Source organism: Plasmodium fragile (genome assembly GCF_000956335.1).
Source record: "Plasmodium fragile strain nilgiri unplaced genomic scaffold supercont1.13, whole genome shotgun sequence".
NCBI lineage: Eukaryota > Apicomplexa > Aconoidasida > Haemosporida > Plasmodiidae > Plasmodium > Plasmodium fragile.
This window is the reverse complement of record NW_012192593.1, coordinates 396,377-411,216: the sequence shown is the minus strand read 5'-3', so window position 1 is coordinate 411,216 and position 14,840 is coordinate 396,377. Positions and strand designations below refer to the sequence as shown.

General features: G+C 48.1%; 6 protein-coding genes across 6 annotated transcripts; 1 reads left to right on the top strand and 5 right to left on the bottom strand.

Moving 5' to 3' along the window:
* Positions 1-384: 384 nt before the first annotated feature.
* Positions 385-1,413, bottom strand: AK88_01557 (uncharacterized protein; the record flags this gene model as incomplete). Its single annotated transcript, XM_012479192.1, has 1 exon — positions 385-1,413. One exon carries the CDS (start codon positions 1,411-1,413, stop codon positions 385-387), a length of 1,029 nt encoding a protein of 342 aa, XP_012334615.1.
* A 638-nt stretch (positions 1,414-2,051) lies between these two features.
* AK88_01556 (uncharacterized protein) lies at positions 2,052-4,031 on the bottom strand (the record flags this gene model as incomplete). The annotated part of the gene is made up of 4 exons (XM_012479191.1): positions 2,052-2,150; positions 2,286-2,374; positions 2,470-2,785; positions 2,904-4,031. 4 exons carry the CDS (start codon positions 4,029-4,031, stop codon positions 2,052-2,054), a joined length of 1,632 nt encoding a protein of 543 aa, XP_012334614.1.
* A 76-nt stretch (positions 4,032-4,107) lies between these two features.
* Positions 4,108-6,831, bottom strand: AK88_01555 (uncharacterized protein; the record flags this gene model as incomplete). The annotated part of the gene is made up of 1 exon (XM_012479190.1): positions 4,108-6,831. The coding sequence occupies one exon, from the start codon at positions 6,829-6,831 to the stop codon at positions 4,108-4,110; it is 2,724 nt and encodes a 907-aa protein (XP_012334613.1).
* Positions 6,832-8,769: 1,938 nt separating this feature from the next.
* Positions 8,770-10,860, top strand: AK88_01554 (uncharacterized protein; the record flags this gene model as incomplete). The annotated part of the gene is made up of 8 exons (XM_012479189.1): positions 8,770-8,855; positions 9,090-9,290; positions 9,419-9,472; positions 9,608-9,664; positions 9,805-10,026; positions 10,148-10,209; positions 10,329-10,606; positions 10,723-10,860. The coding sequence occupies 8 exons, from the start codon at positions 8,770-8,772 to the stop codon at positions 10,858-10,860; spliced, it is 1,098 nt and encodes a 365-aa protein (XP_012334612.1).
* Positions 10,861-10,943: 83 nt separating this feature from the next.
* AK88_01553 (asparagine-tRNA ligase) lies at positions 10,944-12,746 on the bottom strand (the record flags this gene model as incomplete). The annotated part of the gene is made up of 1 exon (XM_012479188.1): positions 10,944-12,746. One exon carries the CDS (start codon positions 12,744-12,746, stop codon positions 10,944-10,946), a length of 1,803 nt encoding a protein of 600 aa, XP_012334611.1.
* A 695-nt stretch (positions 12,747-13,441) lies between these two features.
* On the bottom strand, positions 13,442-14,545 carry AK88_01552 (uncharacterized protein; the record flags this gene model as incomplete). The annotated part of the gene is made up of 1 exon (XM_012479187.1): positions 13,442-14,545. The coding sequence occupies one exon, from the start codon at positions 14,543-14,545 to the stop codon at positions 13,442-13,444; it is 1,104 nt and encodes a 367-aa protein (XP_012334610.1).
* Positions 14,546-14,840: the final 295 nt, after the last annotated feature.

The following is a 14,840-nucleotide window of genomic DNA, read 5'->3' as shown; positions in this document are numbered from 1 at the left end:
TTTTTTTTTTTCATTTTTTTTTTTTTTTTTTTTTTTTTTTTTTGTCCCTTTCGCGGAGAGAGACATGAGCGAGTAGGAAGTGTTGGAGAGTTTGAAGTGAACCGGCGGAGTGGATAAGTTGGCCCATGCAGTGAAAAAAAAAGAAGAAAAAAAAGGACACTACATTACGTCACACTTATACAAGCAGATTGACAATCCCGTGTGTCACAGCGAAACGGAAGGACGATGGTTCGAGTAGCCCACCCTCCATTCGATTTACAAAAAACGCAACACGGGAAAAAAGTGTTTTGTTATTGGCGCGCCAATTCACTTCATGAGAGAGATATATATATTCATGGTGGGGAAGCATGATGCATAATTGTGTAGCATGGGGTGCAGTTCCCCTCAGCGGTGCGGCTCCAGGCGTTTTACGAGCTGCTCCCACTTTTGGTATGACCAGGCAGTCAGCAGGGCCTGGTTTTTCCTTGGAGGAGGGGTATCCCCCGTGTGGCGAGCAGAGTAGTCGCCTCCATCACCATCGCCCCCGTCACCACCGAGCCCCTCCTCACTGTGTCTAAACAAGTCACTCGTTCGGATGCAGAGGACTTTATTGGCATCCCAATAGAATTCAATGTGTCCCTTTGAAACGAGGAGCGTGACCAGGAAGAGGCGGAAGGTGGTTTCATTAAACCCATTGACAGGATCACAATCAACAATGAATTGTAAAAAAGGAATATTTTTTTTTTTTTTTTCAGCTTGTCCTAACTTTTCTTTTAATCTCATGGACTGTTCATACGTTTCTAGTTTAATCTCCGGTTCGCTGTCATGTGTAAATTCTTTTAACTTTTTGTAGGTGGTGTTACCGAGTGTCTGCTTGTTCCTGTTGTTTGTCCTTTTCTGTTCTTTCTTGTGGAGACTGAATGCGTTTTCATTATCGAGGAAGAGGTTGAGAGGGATGGTGTCGTAACTGATGGGGCAGAAGGGGAGAGCGTTTACGCTGAAGTGCTTAGAGAGTTTTGTGAAGCTGAGTCGCGTCCTTCGTCCGCCTGCCGCTTCTCCCGCGTCTGCCGCTTCGTTCGCGTTGGCCGCTTTTCCCGCTCCTGCCACTTCTTCGCTGAACTGGGCCGAGAGGGTGTCCAGGATTAGTCTCAGTTTTTCCTTGAGGGAGATGCTGCTAAGTCCTTCCGCCTTGAAGTTTATAATTTTGGAGACTTGCTTTCCATACTGACATGACTTTTGCAGAGTACTTATTTTAGTGTCTAAATTAATAACAATCCTGCGATCAGTTTTAATTACTTTCTTCAGGGCATTGTTTTGTTCAGGCTGGACCAGCTCGTCCACGTTGAGCTTGTCAATTTCGCTTTGTATGTACTGCTCATCTATTCTTCCGGATCCCACAGCCCTACTTGCGCTTACCTCGCCGTCCTCCGACATGGCTTCGCGGTGGGCGCAACTCACACCACCGTTAGAACCGGGCCACGACTAGAAGCGAACCACGATGAGAAGCCAACCGCAGATTAAGCCTCCAACCGGACGGCATATTCACCCCGCCGAGGAACCTTTCCCCCAAAAAAAGGAAAAAAAAGCCAATCGCACTGAAAATAAAAGAGATCGATTTCCCTGCGTGTAATTTCCAAACTTGCCTCACGCAAAATGGAATAAAGAAAAAAATTTTCCAAATTGATCAACAGGGGGACAGAATTGCCCTCGATCTGAACAAGTGAAGGTTTCTTCCCTTTAGCCATAAATTTTTAATGTATGTAGCGAAAAAAAAAAAAAAAAAAAAAAAAAAAAAGGAAACTTTTTTTTTTTATTGCACAAAAAGGGGACCAATAAAAGGGAAACGCCTTCTTCGGAATGCACACATGAATGAAAAAAGGCAAGCACGCGGAAAGGGGGGGTTCTTCATGCGGGGAGATACAAAACGTATAAGCCTGTTGGCAGTTGCATGGGCACTTGCCCATGGCTCAGAGCAATTCACGACCCCGCCTCCCCGTCGCCTGGTCAAACAAAAGAGCGGCGACAAGGCGCCTCCGCGTCAGGGATGCTTCAACGATGCTTCAAGGGCGCGGTTACATGATTCCGTTGGTGATCCTCTGAAAGTAGTCATACTGGACGCTCCGGAAATTGTTGATGGAGGATTCAATGAGGGCGTTGATCCGTTGGATGCACTGAGGGGTGTGAAACGGGGGGCACGTATGTATATGTGCGTGTGTGTACATGCGATGTGATTAACGGTACACATACAGTGGTGCGGTGGGCGAAGCTGTTGGGGGCGCCGCTCATCTATCTCTCCCTGCCCTTACCACGTCAACAGCCAGGTTGGTCATGAAGCGCTCCTTCAGCGACTCGATGCAGGTCTGGGTGCCGTTCGCAAAGCAGGGGATTTTTAAAGCTGCGCAGGAAGGGGGGGAAATGGGTGTAAAATAAGCAGGTCGTTACGGAGTAGGCCGCTACAACGCCGCTACGGGGGGGAAAGGGTGCACCCACCAGGCATCATCAGCTCCACGAAAAGAATAATCTCCTCCGAGTGTTTACGAGCCTCGAGAAAGCCGCTCACGATGAGGCGCCTGAAATATTCGTAGTTTTCAGACTTCTCGCCATCCATGATGTCCAGGTACTCTTGCGTGAGCTTGAAGGGGGATGTTTCAAAGTTAACGTTGCCAGGGGAGTTGGTGAGCATGAACCCGTAATCTATGTGTATGAGGTGTCCGTCTGAGTCCAGCAGGAGGTTCCCGTTATGCCTGTCCTTCACTTGCAGCAGGTACGAGATGAGCGAGTACGCGGCGTGACTCTCGATGAAGTTCTGCAACGAGGGGGGGGGGGGTTAGAAGTGGGAGAAATGACGAAGCGGTGACGCGGTAAGTTACAACGTGCGTAACGAAGTGGAGGGCGTACACACCACGCCACGCCCGTTCCCCTACCTTCTTCGCCTCGAAAATGTAGTCAGCGAAAACGACGTTGAAGATGGTAGAAATGCTGTCCGCGCCAAACTTCCGCTTGAGGGAATCCACGGAACAAGTATCATTCACATATTCAATGATGCCAGAGTTGGCACCCGTAACTAAAATTTCATAAGGACGCAGCCACAGTGGCAGACCTGCATTCTCGAAAATAATTTTGAATTGGCGAATCAGTTGGGATGCCAAAAGTTCTTGTCTCAAGTCATCCCCACCTTTAACAATTACACATTTCAAATCCCACGTTTTTAATTTTCCATAAGGAGAAATTTTTTTTATTTTTTTTTTTTTTTCTTCAAATAATTCTCCCCATAAAAGCCTCTTAATAATGCGACAGTTTTTTTTTTTAAATTCTTCATTTGTATAATTTTCCGGTTTAAAATATTCACTGATGTCTAATGGGTCGCTTGTGTTTTCCCCTGAGTAGTAGTAGCTGTTCTGTGGGTGGGTCATGGTGGTGGTGATCGGCTCACTGGGTTGGGCTGTAACAGTTTCATAGCCGACATCCTTACCCGTGGAGGGACTACATCCTCCTCCATCTTGACCTTCCTCCTGAACATTCACTTTACCTTCATACAACCCTCCAGGCGGCAAGTCACCCAGCTCACTACTAACACTCTCCACTGACGTTTTCACTTCATTGCTCTCGTTGTCGTTCGAGCTGATGTTACATCTTTCGAGGGAGCTGCTTATATAGTTTGGCATGGAGGCCGAGCGTGGGGTTACTAGGAAGCTCTTGGTTACCTCCCGGATGCTTCCTTCCGTGGGAGTGGCACCCCACTGGGGGCCCCCTTGGTCTAGGTTGCTTGGTTCTGAGTCTGCCTCGCCACGATCGCCTACCTCCTCGCCGCACCCTCCTACCTCTTCTGTGCTGTCTCCCTTCACATCACCTCCATCTTCGTCCTCCTCGTCTGCCCTCATCCCAATGCACTTCCTAATTATAGACAAGCTGTCCTCCTCAGCTGAGGGGAAGGAAATCAAATTCTCCTTCCGCAAATCATTAACTATACAGCTGTACACATACAGGTGCTCCATTTTCAGAGCGTCCATATTTACATCAGTTTTTTTTTTCTTGAGTTTTTCCTTCTTCATATCAGCTTTCCCTTGTTCGACTTCTGAATCACTTTGGCCAGTATGCCCTGCTCCTTCCACCTCATCATCATCCTCCTCACTTTTTTTTTTTTTTTTTTTTTTTTTTTTTCTTCTTCTTCTTCCTCTTCTCATCGTACATACTTCCTCTCGGCTCGTAGTCATAGGAGCTGCTGTTTTCGTTAAAGAGCCCGTAGTTTTTTGAAGAACAAAAGTTTTTTTCAATCCGGTGGCCCTTCCTGCGTGGTGGCGGCTGTCGCGTCGGTTCGTCTGGGGACACATCCTCGTACACATCGTCCGCAGCGTCAATCGCGCCGTCACTCATGTGAGGCGTTGCTCCAGTTGCGGCTCCACCCGCTGCTACGTTTTCCCCTGAGTGGGAGGTCCCCCTGGTGGGGTAAAAGAGGCTATCGGGAATGTCACTGATGTCCTCGTCCAGGTCGGCCACCTCAAACATGAGCAGGTACGGAGCCCTCTTCTTCGAGAAAAATATTTTACATTCATCATAGTTGAAGTGTAATATTTGCAAGCTGCTGCTGTTGGTTGTCTTTTCCGCTCTATGTCCTGAGTGGGGAGAGGACGACAAGCACTCCAGGGGAATACACAGCCCCGTCATGGCAAACACATTTGTGCATGCAGCAACGATACACCTGCGCATGAGCATCCAACTGTTTAATGAGTATATGAATCTGTTGAGCAATTCATTTCGTATTTCAATGTCGGGTTCTGTGGAGAGAAGATTCGAAACTGATATTGTCAGGTTGACGAAGTTATTCAGGAGACTAAAGTAATCACACCTCCTTTGCTTCATAAAAAATTGTTGCAGATCTTCAATCATATTAAAGCTGCAATTAAATTCCGGCAGGAAAAACTTGGAGGCACTTAGGGGATTGCCCAGCTTGGCGTAGGTACTGGGTAACTTCACTTTGGCCCTGGCTATGGAGAGGGCCCCTGAATTGATGATGTAGCACTGGGGCAGCTTGGGGGGCGGAGCCGTGCTCGTCGCTTCCCTTTTGCGGCGCTTCTTAGGAGCGTCACCTGGAGCGGCGCTGTGTCCCACCGCTTCGGCGTCACCTTGCCCGACCGCTTGTACCCCACTTTGCACCCCTTTCAACAAGTACGAATTACATGACCTGTTCAGGCAATTTCTAAACAACTTCGTCTTCTCAAACCGCTCATTGGCTTTTATCCTTTTAATGATGTATTTCCTTTTGAAGAGAAGAGGATGAGCGAGGTTCAGCAGGTAGGACTGTTTGTTTTCATTCCCCGAGGTACACTTAGTGTTAAATGGCTTGCAATTCACAACAGCCATTTCAATCTCTTGTGTCATTTTATGAGCCAAGTCTTTATACTGGGAACAGTTGTCCTCCACTATGGAGTGGTATATCCAACTTAGTTTCAAAGCGAAGTGCATTGATTTACTAGCTTTATAAAGAAGGAAGCGATAAAGGGAAGAGGACTCATAACGGACAAGCGAAATTTGACTCAGCTGTGGTAGGTAAAATAATATGTCCTCATACCTCCTCTGCGTGTAGAGCGAATTTACTAGGTACTCATGAACTCCCACCTCTCTCCTGTCATAGAGGTATCTGATGTGGAGGTGGGTGTCGAAGTATTCACACCTGAAGAGCCTCAACAGACTTCCTTCCTTTAATGCATTCTTTGCTCCGTTCATCTTACTGTCTGCCTTCTCCCTGTCGTTGCTACTACTTCCTTGTTGTTGGCTCCCCGTCCCTTCGTCTTCCTCTCCCACATTATTCCCACCATGTTTAAGCTCGTTTATGATCTTGGGCTTGGAGGATGGTGACTCGCTAAAAATGCGAGAGATACTTTCCCGTATCTGCGTGCGGTGGTTGGGGGCACTGGGGGAGGAAGCTCCTTCCAAACGTTCAGGGTCATCGTCACGGTAATCGTGACCGCCACAGTCGTGAACATCACCACGAACATCAGAGACATGGCGACTCCTGTTCATCTCCTTGCTCTCCAACTTCATCTTAAACAGTTCGATAATTTTATTCTGCTTTTCCGTGGGTTGATTTTCCCCCTGCATTGTGTGTACTTGCCAGCTTGGCATGTCTTCACTGGGGTGGTTACTGTCATGTGGCTTGTTCTTCTCCTCCAGGTGAGCGTCACTTCTGTGACTACCGTGAAGGGTGTAATTATCATCGGAGGGAGTACAGAGGTCGGAGTTTTCCCTCTTCTCCTCATTAGCATAATTAATATTGTGGACCCCGGCTTGGGAGTATGTTGTGTCGTCTGGTTGGTGGTCCTCCATTTTGTCACTTCCTACATGCACGCATTGATCGTCTTCCCTTGAAGGATTTGCTTGGTCAATCTTATCGACTGCAACCCTGCTTGGGTTGTTCCTCCTTGTTCCAGCGACCTCCTGAAAGTTCGCATTTTTCTCACTTGGCTCTCCGACAGGTGCGTCATGACGTGTACCATGTACATCATCATGCATATCATCACGTGTGTACCCACTCGCTGGGAAATCTCCCTTTGATGAGTCTACACAAGGCTGCGGTTCACTGCTCCCATCGGCGTGCACCTCACCTCCACGACCTTTTAATCGAAGGCAAACAAAATCATCCACGTACATGTGCGCTCTGTAGTTGTGTTTGTACAGAGACCTATATGATGTGCCCTCTTCTGGTGGGGAGGTGGGTTTTTCCTTTTGGTTACATTCTGTCGCTGTTGAGAATTGGCAACTTGGATCAGCGTCCTCGGTTGTATTGCCAGCATCTTCCTTGCTGGTCTGTCCTTCTGCTTTGCGGTCTGCTTTGTGGTCTGTTTGGCGGTCCATCTTGCTCACTGCGTCGCTTCTTGTTTGTTGTTTTTTTTTTTTTTTTTGTTTTGCCAAAATGGCTAGTTAAACATGCAGAAGAAAAAAAAAAAAGGACACCCCTTTTTTTTTTTTCTGTTCAACTTGGAGAAGTGTACCAGCTTTGGTGTGTTATCCTCCCCCAGTGGTATCACAATCATACCATGTTGTTTTGGTGCACGTTTGTGACATATTCTGCCTGACTGGGTCAGGTTATATCCCTGCGGATTCCTTTTCTCTCCCTTTGTTGCCCTGAACTTGGTCCCGTCGCTTAAACCCGGAGTTGCAAACGCGCAGGGGAGGGGAGGGCATAGTTGACTCCCATGTTATGCTCTCTGTAATGTCAACATAACTGCTGCCCGGTTAGTGTCACTGATGTGAGCTGTTGGGTGCAGATCCTTCGTGTCGCGATTGCGTAAGCTTAACCTCTCGTGCAGCTGGCAAAGCATTCGCAGATGGTTTGACATTGTTTGGAAGCGGCATGGGCATATGGGCTGGGGAAAAGTTTCTTTATTTTGCCGACTTTTTTTTTTTTTTTTTTTTTTTTTTTTTTGCCCCCGTGCGGCGGAAAAATTGCTCGCAACTGGGTCGTGCGAGAGAAGGCGGTAGGCGAATAACGCCGAGTCAAGGGGCGGCGGGAGCAGCCTATGGATCTTAAAATGAAAAAAAAAAAAAAAAAAAAAACGTGCGGGGAAGGTATGTGCATACGACATGGTGATCTGTTTATTAAATTGTTTTTTTTTTTTTGTATAATTATTTGTCCTCCTCTTTTTAGAGTTCCTTTTCGCGTTCTCTCAGTTAGCCCGTTATCCCAATTTTCTACTTCACGGGGTTTGAAGAGATGTCCGCTCTCGACTGACCCCACACAGCTGTGCTTTCCCATGTGCAGCCACCGTTGAACGTATACGCAGTTAGTAGGTGTTTCGTCCTCTGCGGTAAGGCGATTTGTATGTGAACCTCTGTGGAAGGGGGTGGCGCTAATGTGACAGATATAAACTCCACCCAAGCGCGCCCCTCTCCTTTTGGCATTTTTTATACATTCCTCTCTCCTCCGTGACGGTTACACGCTTGCACCCCGAGGACGGCAAAAACAGTACACCTAGGACAGATGGCTCCACTGTTTTTATTGCAACCACATGTGCCCCCCGTCCCCTCATCACTTCCCCATGGTCACTACGACAAAGGTTACTTGCTAACGTGGGCGCTACTTTTCAGCGCTGCTCATGTTTTCCCTTAGCGGAGTGTGAAGAAGACCTGTTGGTGACCCCAAATTGGAACAGCCTTCTGGTGGAGGACACTGCATATTTTTGTTCCCTCCGATGTTACCTGTGCAGTTTTTTTGGTACCACGTCTTAAGGGGGAGAGAGTCCACACGGGGGGGAAAGACATAAATGAAGCATTTGAAGTGCCAAATAATTGGTGAGAAACGGAATGCAGTTAGTTCCCTTCCGCTTCCGTCTCCTCTTCTTGTTGCGAATTGAAAAATGAGGAGTGATGGACTCATTTTTATTGGCCACCTGGGGGGAGGGAAGAGGTGTATGTACCCCTCCCCATGACAGCGGGAGCCTCCGCGAATGACCATTCGAGGGAAATGAACTCTTCTATCTGGTGTGAAAAATAAATAAATGAATAAAAGATGGCCATTGCTGCCGTCACGTAACTCTTGTTCCTTCTTCCCTTCTAAATGATATGCTGAGTTGTGTTTTCTTCGTGTGTCTGTCTAGCAAATTTTTTTTTTTTTTTTTTTTTTTGTGTTTAGTAAACGAAAGAGCGTTTCGTTTATTGCTGTAGTTGTTCCTTTGGCAGTTTGTTTTGCAAGCAGCCAATTGGTGTGGAGTCTCCACTGGTTTGGCACGCCTCTTCTCCGCATACATTTGTACCCATCCCCCACCCGTGACACCCTGTTGGAGGAAAGGGAAAATGGGACCCGAGTTCAATCCCTTCGCTTCGCCACAAACTGTGATTGAGGACTCCGTCAAAGGGGAAACGGATTATCTGAACAGAAAGTACAAACATGAAAAATTAAATAAAAAAAGGGGAGGGAAATATATAAATGATGAAAAAGTCTCTCAGATTGGATCTGTCTCCCTTTGTAGTGTGTCCCCTTCACCCCCATTTAAACGTCGCTATAGCATCTGTGTGTAACGTATGTCCGCAGGGGTTCCACACTCCGGTGTTGCTTCTACAACTTGTGTGGATTCACCGGTACATCTCCGTCTGTACTCTTTTTCCGCTTGAAGTGAAACGCTAGAAAACTACCTGAGTCTGTATGATGAGCCCATGAAGCGGGGACTGAACAGCGTAAAGGCAAACATTCAAGTGAAGGACGATGCATGTTGCATGGACTCGATAATATTCAACGACATGGAGATGGGAGACGAGAACTACAGTGTGCTTGACCAAGGGGAGGGGAGTTCTTTACAAAGTTTTCCTGACTCCGGGTAACTTTATTAAGACGATAGGACGATGTGCATTTTGTTTTGTTCCGTAATTTCAACTAGGGTTGCACTTGTAGAAGGTCCTCTCCTCTCTCTACCTCCCCCCTTTTGGTCCCTTTTTCCCTTCGCAGAGATGGTAGTCTGAGCGACACGGGTGCCAACGAGACACCCTTCCAGGAGCGCAGGTATGGCGCGCGTGAGTTGGCACTTGTCTGGCTGCCCGTTGACCTCACAATCGCGTGATGGCGTGACCGCATGACGGCGTGATGGCGTGATGGCGTGACCCCATGACTGCATGACCGTGTGACCCTTTTTCAAAGCGGCGAAGACGCGAAGCGCACACCAGAAATGGAACTTGTCCTGGAAGACAATTTCGAGTAGAGCATTTTGTAAAGAGGCCCTCTGTGCCGTTTGGCATTGAGGGCGGCCTATCGCATCATTTTACCACTTCTACCGCTTTGCTTCTTTGCTTCTTTAGCTGTTTGCCGCTTCCACCGCTCCCACCGCTTCGCTGCAGAGCCCGACGCAGTGACAACCTGTTCGAGGTGCAGAGTGGACAGCTGGCCGAGAGTCCAGTCAGGCAACTAGAAAGAGAAAAGGAGGAGGATGAGTCTCCCACAGGTGTAGAGGTGAAGTCAGTTGGTGATGTTCGTGAGATCAGCCACGCTGGTCAGCTGGACGATCTTAACAGCCTTTGCGACGTAGGCCAATTTATAAATCACAAGAGGAACGCTTTTAGGTGAGATGCACAGAAGGTTCGTGCAAGTCTTACACGCGGTGAAGTGAGTGAAGAGTTCGCCACAGGCGCCACGTGTTATATCCCCCTGGTGGCCCCTTTCCTCCTCTCCCCCCCCTTGCAGCAGTGCACGTGGAGAGGTGCGCCAGAAGGACGACCCCCAGCCGGGAAAGCCCTACAGTGATGGTGAGCAAGAAAGGGGGAGGCAACCCCACCGCTTCTGCCCGCGCCGCTACACAATCTCACCGCTGCGCGTGCACCGCTTCTAACCGCGCCGCTTCTGCCCGCGCCATCCCTCCGTGTAGCAAATTTGCAGAGCGAAATGCCCTACGACGAGTGCGCCCTGACGAACGGGTTCTTTAACACGATTGAAAATATAAACACCAAGGTGGTGCAAAAGTACAAGAATTTAAAAGCAGTGTCCGAAGGTCTCATTGGGGTTGTTACAAAGTCTGACTTCGAGCACAGGATAGATGAACTGGTCAGGTTTAGTGAAAGGAACTCTGTGCTCATTGAACAGTTCCGCAAGCAAAGCGAGGAGTGCATTCGCCGGTGCCGCAAGTTTGAGACGTCGTCTGAACAGGTAAGGTGGTTTGAAGCGTGTGTGTGGTGACCACCTCTCTCGTTCAGTCGCACTCCCCCTTTTCGGTTTCCACTTCTCCCCTTTTTGTCCCCTTTTTTTCTGTCCCTCCACGGCAGCTGGTCGGAGAATGCATTGAGACCCTGGCGAACAGCAGCATCTGTTACGCAGAGTGGGTGTGCCTGCACGCGCGCAAGCTGGACCCGTTGGAGGTAGTGCTCTCCGACATGCAGGAGTTCGTCCGAGCGAACGAGTAAGGCAGGCGCCCCGCGTGGTGGGCGAGGTGATTGGGGAAGTACTTGGCGAAGTGTGACGTGCGACGTTTTTATAGCTTACCCCCCTACATAAAGAGCGAACCGGGGGTGCGCGGAAACGGGACGACGTCCCGGATGTTGCTCATGGAAGTGAGAAACATAATAAGCCTATCCATGCCAAGCCCAAAACCCGCATGAGGGACATTACCATAACGACGAAGCTGCAAGTATGGCTCATACAATGGCACATCAAGACCCTTCTCTTTCATTCTCCGCTCCAGTGTGTGTATCCTGATCTCCCTCTCTGACCCCCCAACCACTTCTCCCACTCCCGGAAGGAGCACGTCCATACAAGCAACTGTTTTTCCATCTTCATTTAGAGTCATGTAAAAAGGCTTCATGTCTTGTGGGTAGTTTATAACAACAACTGGGGAGCGAAAGTGCACGTCTGTTAAAAATTTTTGTTCCTCAAATGTTAAATCGCCTGTACGTAGGGGTACATCTGTATGACCCATATGCTCCTTTACCACTTGAACAGCTTCATCATATGTGATAACGGCGAAGGGTTTTTCCAGCACGTTTTGTAACTTCTGCTTCAATTTTTCATCGTGCTGTTCATTCATATAATTTATATCCTCTGAATTGTGTAGAGCAAATTTTACCATCGCCTTAATGTACTCCTCTGCCAAAGTAATGATTGAAGCCAAATCGGAGAAAGCCAACTCCACTTCCATCATGAGGAACTCGCTCAGGTGTCTTACCGTATTAGAATTTTCTGCTCGGAATGACTGGTTAAGAGTGAACACATCTCCCATGGAACAACAGAGGCACTCCAGGGCCAGCTGACTTGACACATTTAGGTAGCATGGTTTTTTAAAAAAATCACGAGAGAAAGGGGGAGTCTTTACTTGGTGGGGATGGTCGCCGTCTTCCCCATCTTCCCCTTTGTAAGGTTCACCAGTGCCACATCCATCATGATCATTCGCAATGGTGTGTTCAGCGTTGTTGGTCAGAGAAGCAGAACTGGTCATCCCCTTCTGACTCACCTGGGACATGAGCGTCGTTGCATGAAATAACTTTCCCCCCCCTTCACAGTCGTTGCTGGTTAGAACAGGTGTGTTGATGTACGTGCAATTTTTTTCACTCCAAAATTTGAACGTCTGTGTTATTATGTCTGACTTGAGCCTGAATATGCTGCTGTAGAGTTTGGTCCTGGCGCGGAGGTGGGGGAAGTTGCGCAGGTACTCCTTGGTGTGGTACTTTTTGGCGATTGCGTAGTGTTTTCCGCTTTCGCGTGTCCCCCCTTCGCTCACCCTGCCCAGGAGCTTCACATAGTGCGCTTTGGCTGCGTCCTGCACGCAGAGCTCCACCTGCTGCTTCGTCCCCAAGGAGCACTTGAGCTCCCCGAAGCACTCAACCGTATCATCCGTAAGCAATTGAGACACTTGTTCATAGTTGGAGATACGAGAGTCGACTACCACTTGCAGGTTTTTCACGTGGGAGCCATCGTTGACATCAACAAAGGAGAAGCGATTCTTACCGACTGTCCTCACCGACTTGACCCACCCACAAATTTTATATTTTTTCCCTTCACTTTGAGTCACTTGGGGGTGAAGAATGTCTTTTATTTGTGTTCGTCCGGTTGGTTCGAGGTGTTCAGAAGAGGAAGCAGCGTCTAGGGGAGCTTCCCCATCGCGTCCATCATGGTCTCCACCATCGTGTTGCTCACCATCCTTGTTGATACCCTGCGAGGCATTTGTCGTCCCACTCACTTTTGCGTAAAAGCGTTTCCTCACTGGAAGTCTGCTCCAATCCAATGCCCTATATGTCCCCCTGGAGATGTGCCAACTGTACTTTATATTATCCTTAAAAAGAAAAGCACCTCTCATGAGTGCTGTCCCCCCCTTCCCTTTTCTTGTCCTTGTTGTTCTTGTTGTTCGTATTGCTCCTCCCGGCAGTTGAAGTCGTGACCCCCTCTGACTACACAACTGAAGAGTCAATGCACTCGCTTGTACTCTTCCTTTACTCCTTTGTATACCCCTGGCAAGCAGCCCAAGAAGAGTGATGGAGACGGCTAGGTGAGAGAAAACGAGTCCCATTAACCGCTTGGCATGGTACTCGATTCAAGGTGCGTAGGGGTGGTGGTGTTCAAATCCGTGTGCAAGTATAATTTATACACCACGTTTTCCCTAAGTTGAAAAAAATGGGTACTCCCCCCTTTTTAATGAGAGCCTTTACACAGGCTAAGTGGATTGAACTGGTTTGGGCACACGTTCGGTCGGGATAACCCAGCCAATCGAGCCAATTGTCGTGGGGTTCCTTTTCAGTTCTTTTGGGGTGCGCCAAATAAGGTAAAAGTCAACCCCACATGAACAAAAAAAAAAAAAAAAAAAAATAGCTAGCTAGCCACATTTCCCATTTCAGGGAGTGAAAAAAAAAAAAAACAAAAAAAAAAAAAACAATGCCGCTTTGGGCTTCTCCGGGAGAGGAAAAGTGACTACGTGTGGAACGACAACAAGAATGACCGACCCTTGGGCGCACCAACAACAACTTCGCCTTTGCGACGTTGCGACATGGCGGGCCTCTACGAAACGTAGTTGTCGGGGTGCGCGTCGGGGGAGAAAACGCGAAACACTTTACGCGAGAGGGCCTTGCCCAGGCGCCGGTCCCCGTAGGATGAACTGATAATAAAATCACTTAAGCACTCTTCGTCGTCTTTTTTTTTCAAATGCATAATTAAGTCAAAGGGTGTGTTGAAGGCCTGTGCGATTTTTATCGAGGCATCTTCGGACAGGCCGCTGATTTGCATTAATTGAGAGACCCACGTGGAGAAATGTCTTCGTGTGTGCAGCGTCCCGGAGGCGGGCGGGCTCACCTTCCCCTGGCTCATATGTGAAAGTTTGTCCTGACTGAGCCCAGCCGGCTTCACCTTAAAATAGGAGTTCACTTTCCGCACCTTGGACAAGTACAAATATTTGCAACATTTGAATATGAACATGTGCAGGTGTTTATCGTTTTCCATTTCAATGGAGTCCACGTGATGACGAACAAGTAATGTCGCGATGAGTCTGTCAAATATTTTTTCATTCATCCTGGAGTGTTCTCCATCAAGTGGGTTGGATCCCCCCTCAGGGATACTCCTGCTGTCGCAGGATGCACTAACCTCCTTGTTGAAACTCGTCCTACTTATATATTCACGCACTCCTATGAACAGACAAATAATTTTAACGTCGTGTTCATATGCTTTTTGTATATTTTCAATTTTGCTCAAAATGGAGGTTAGTAAAAATGGACATTCCTCTTCCATATACGCTTCATCAATAACGACAAGTACCAAAGCTAGCTGGAGATCAGGCGACGGGGGAGTCTCCTCCATTTTATTATTTTCACTCAGCTCTATGTCTTCCACGCACCTCTCAGCTGTATCCTCCTGCTTCTTCCTTTCGTGATTTTTCACGAATTGAGATTTGTATGCGAAGTTGGTGTAAATGTGACAAGTGCGCTTTTCCACAATGGGGGTCGTCGTCCTACCCTCGCCATCCATTTGGCAGTGGCCCCCTTGAAGCATTTTCCCGTACTCCGTTTCATTCTTGTCCTTTTCCTCCTCCTCCTGTAACAGTTGCTGCAGGTCTGCGTGCACTTTCCCCCCCCTCAGATCTTCGCTGAGCACAATTCTGATATTTTCCATCAGGGGGGGGGTTGGCTATGTGAGTAGAGTGAAGGCGATGGTCGATGAGTGGAACACACCTTGCGGAGGGGATTGTACACACACCAACGAAGGGAGTTTACACATTTCGCGGTGGGCAGGAAGTGGTAAGCTGTTTGCGCTTCTCCCTGTGTATACTCCCGACTTTTTTTTTTTTTTTTTTTTTTTTTTTTTTTTTTTTTTTTCGCAGTAGGAGTCCCCCACCGTGTTACTTCAATTCACGCGGCAGGTCTTTCCTTCTCGTGCGCTGGGGTCAGACCTCGCCAGCCCTTTTTTT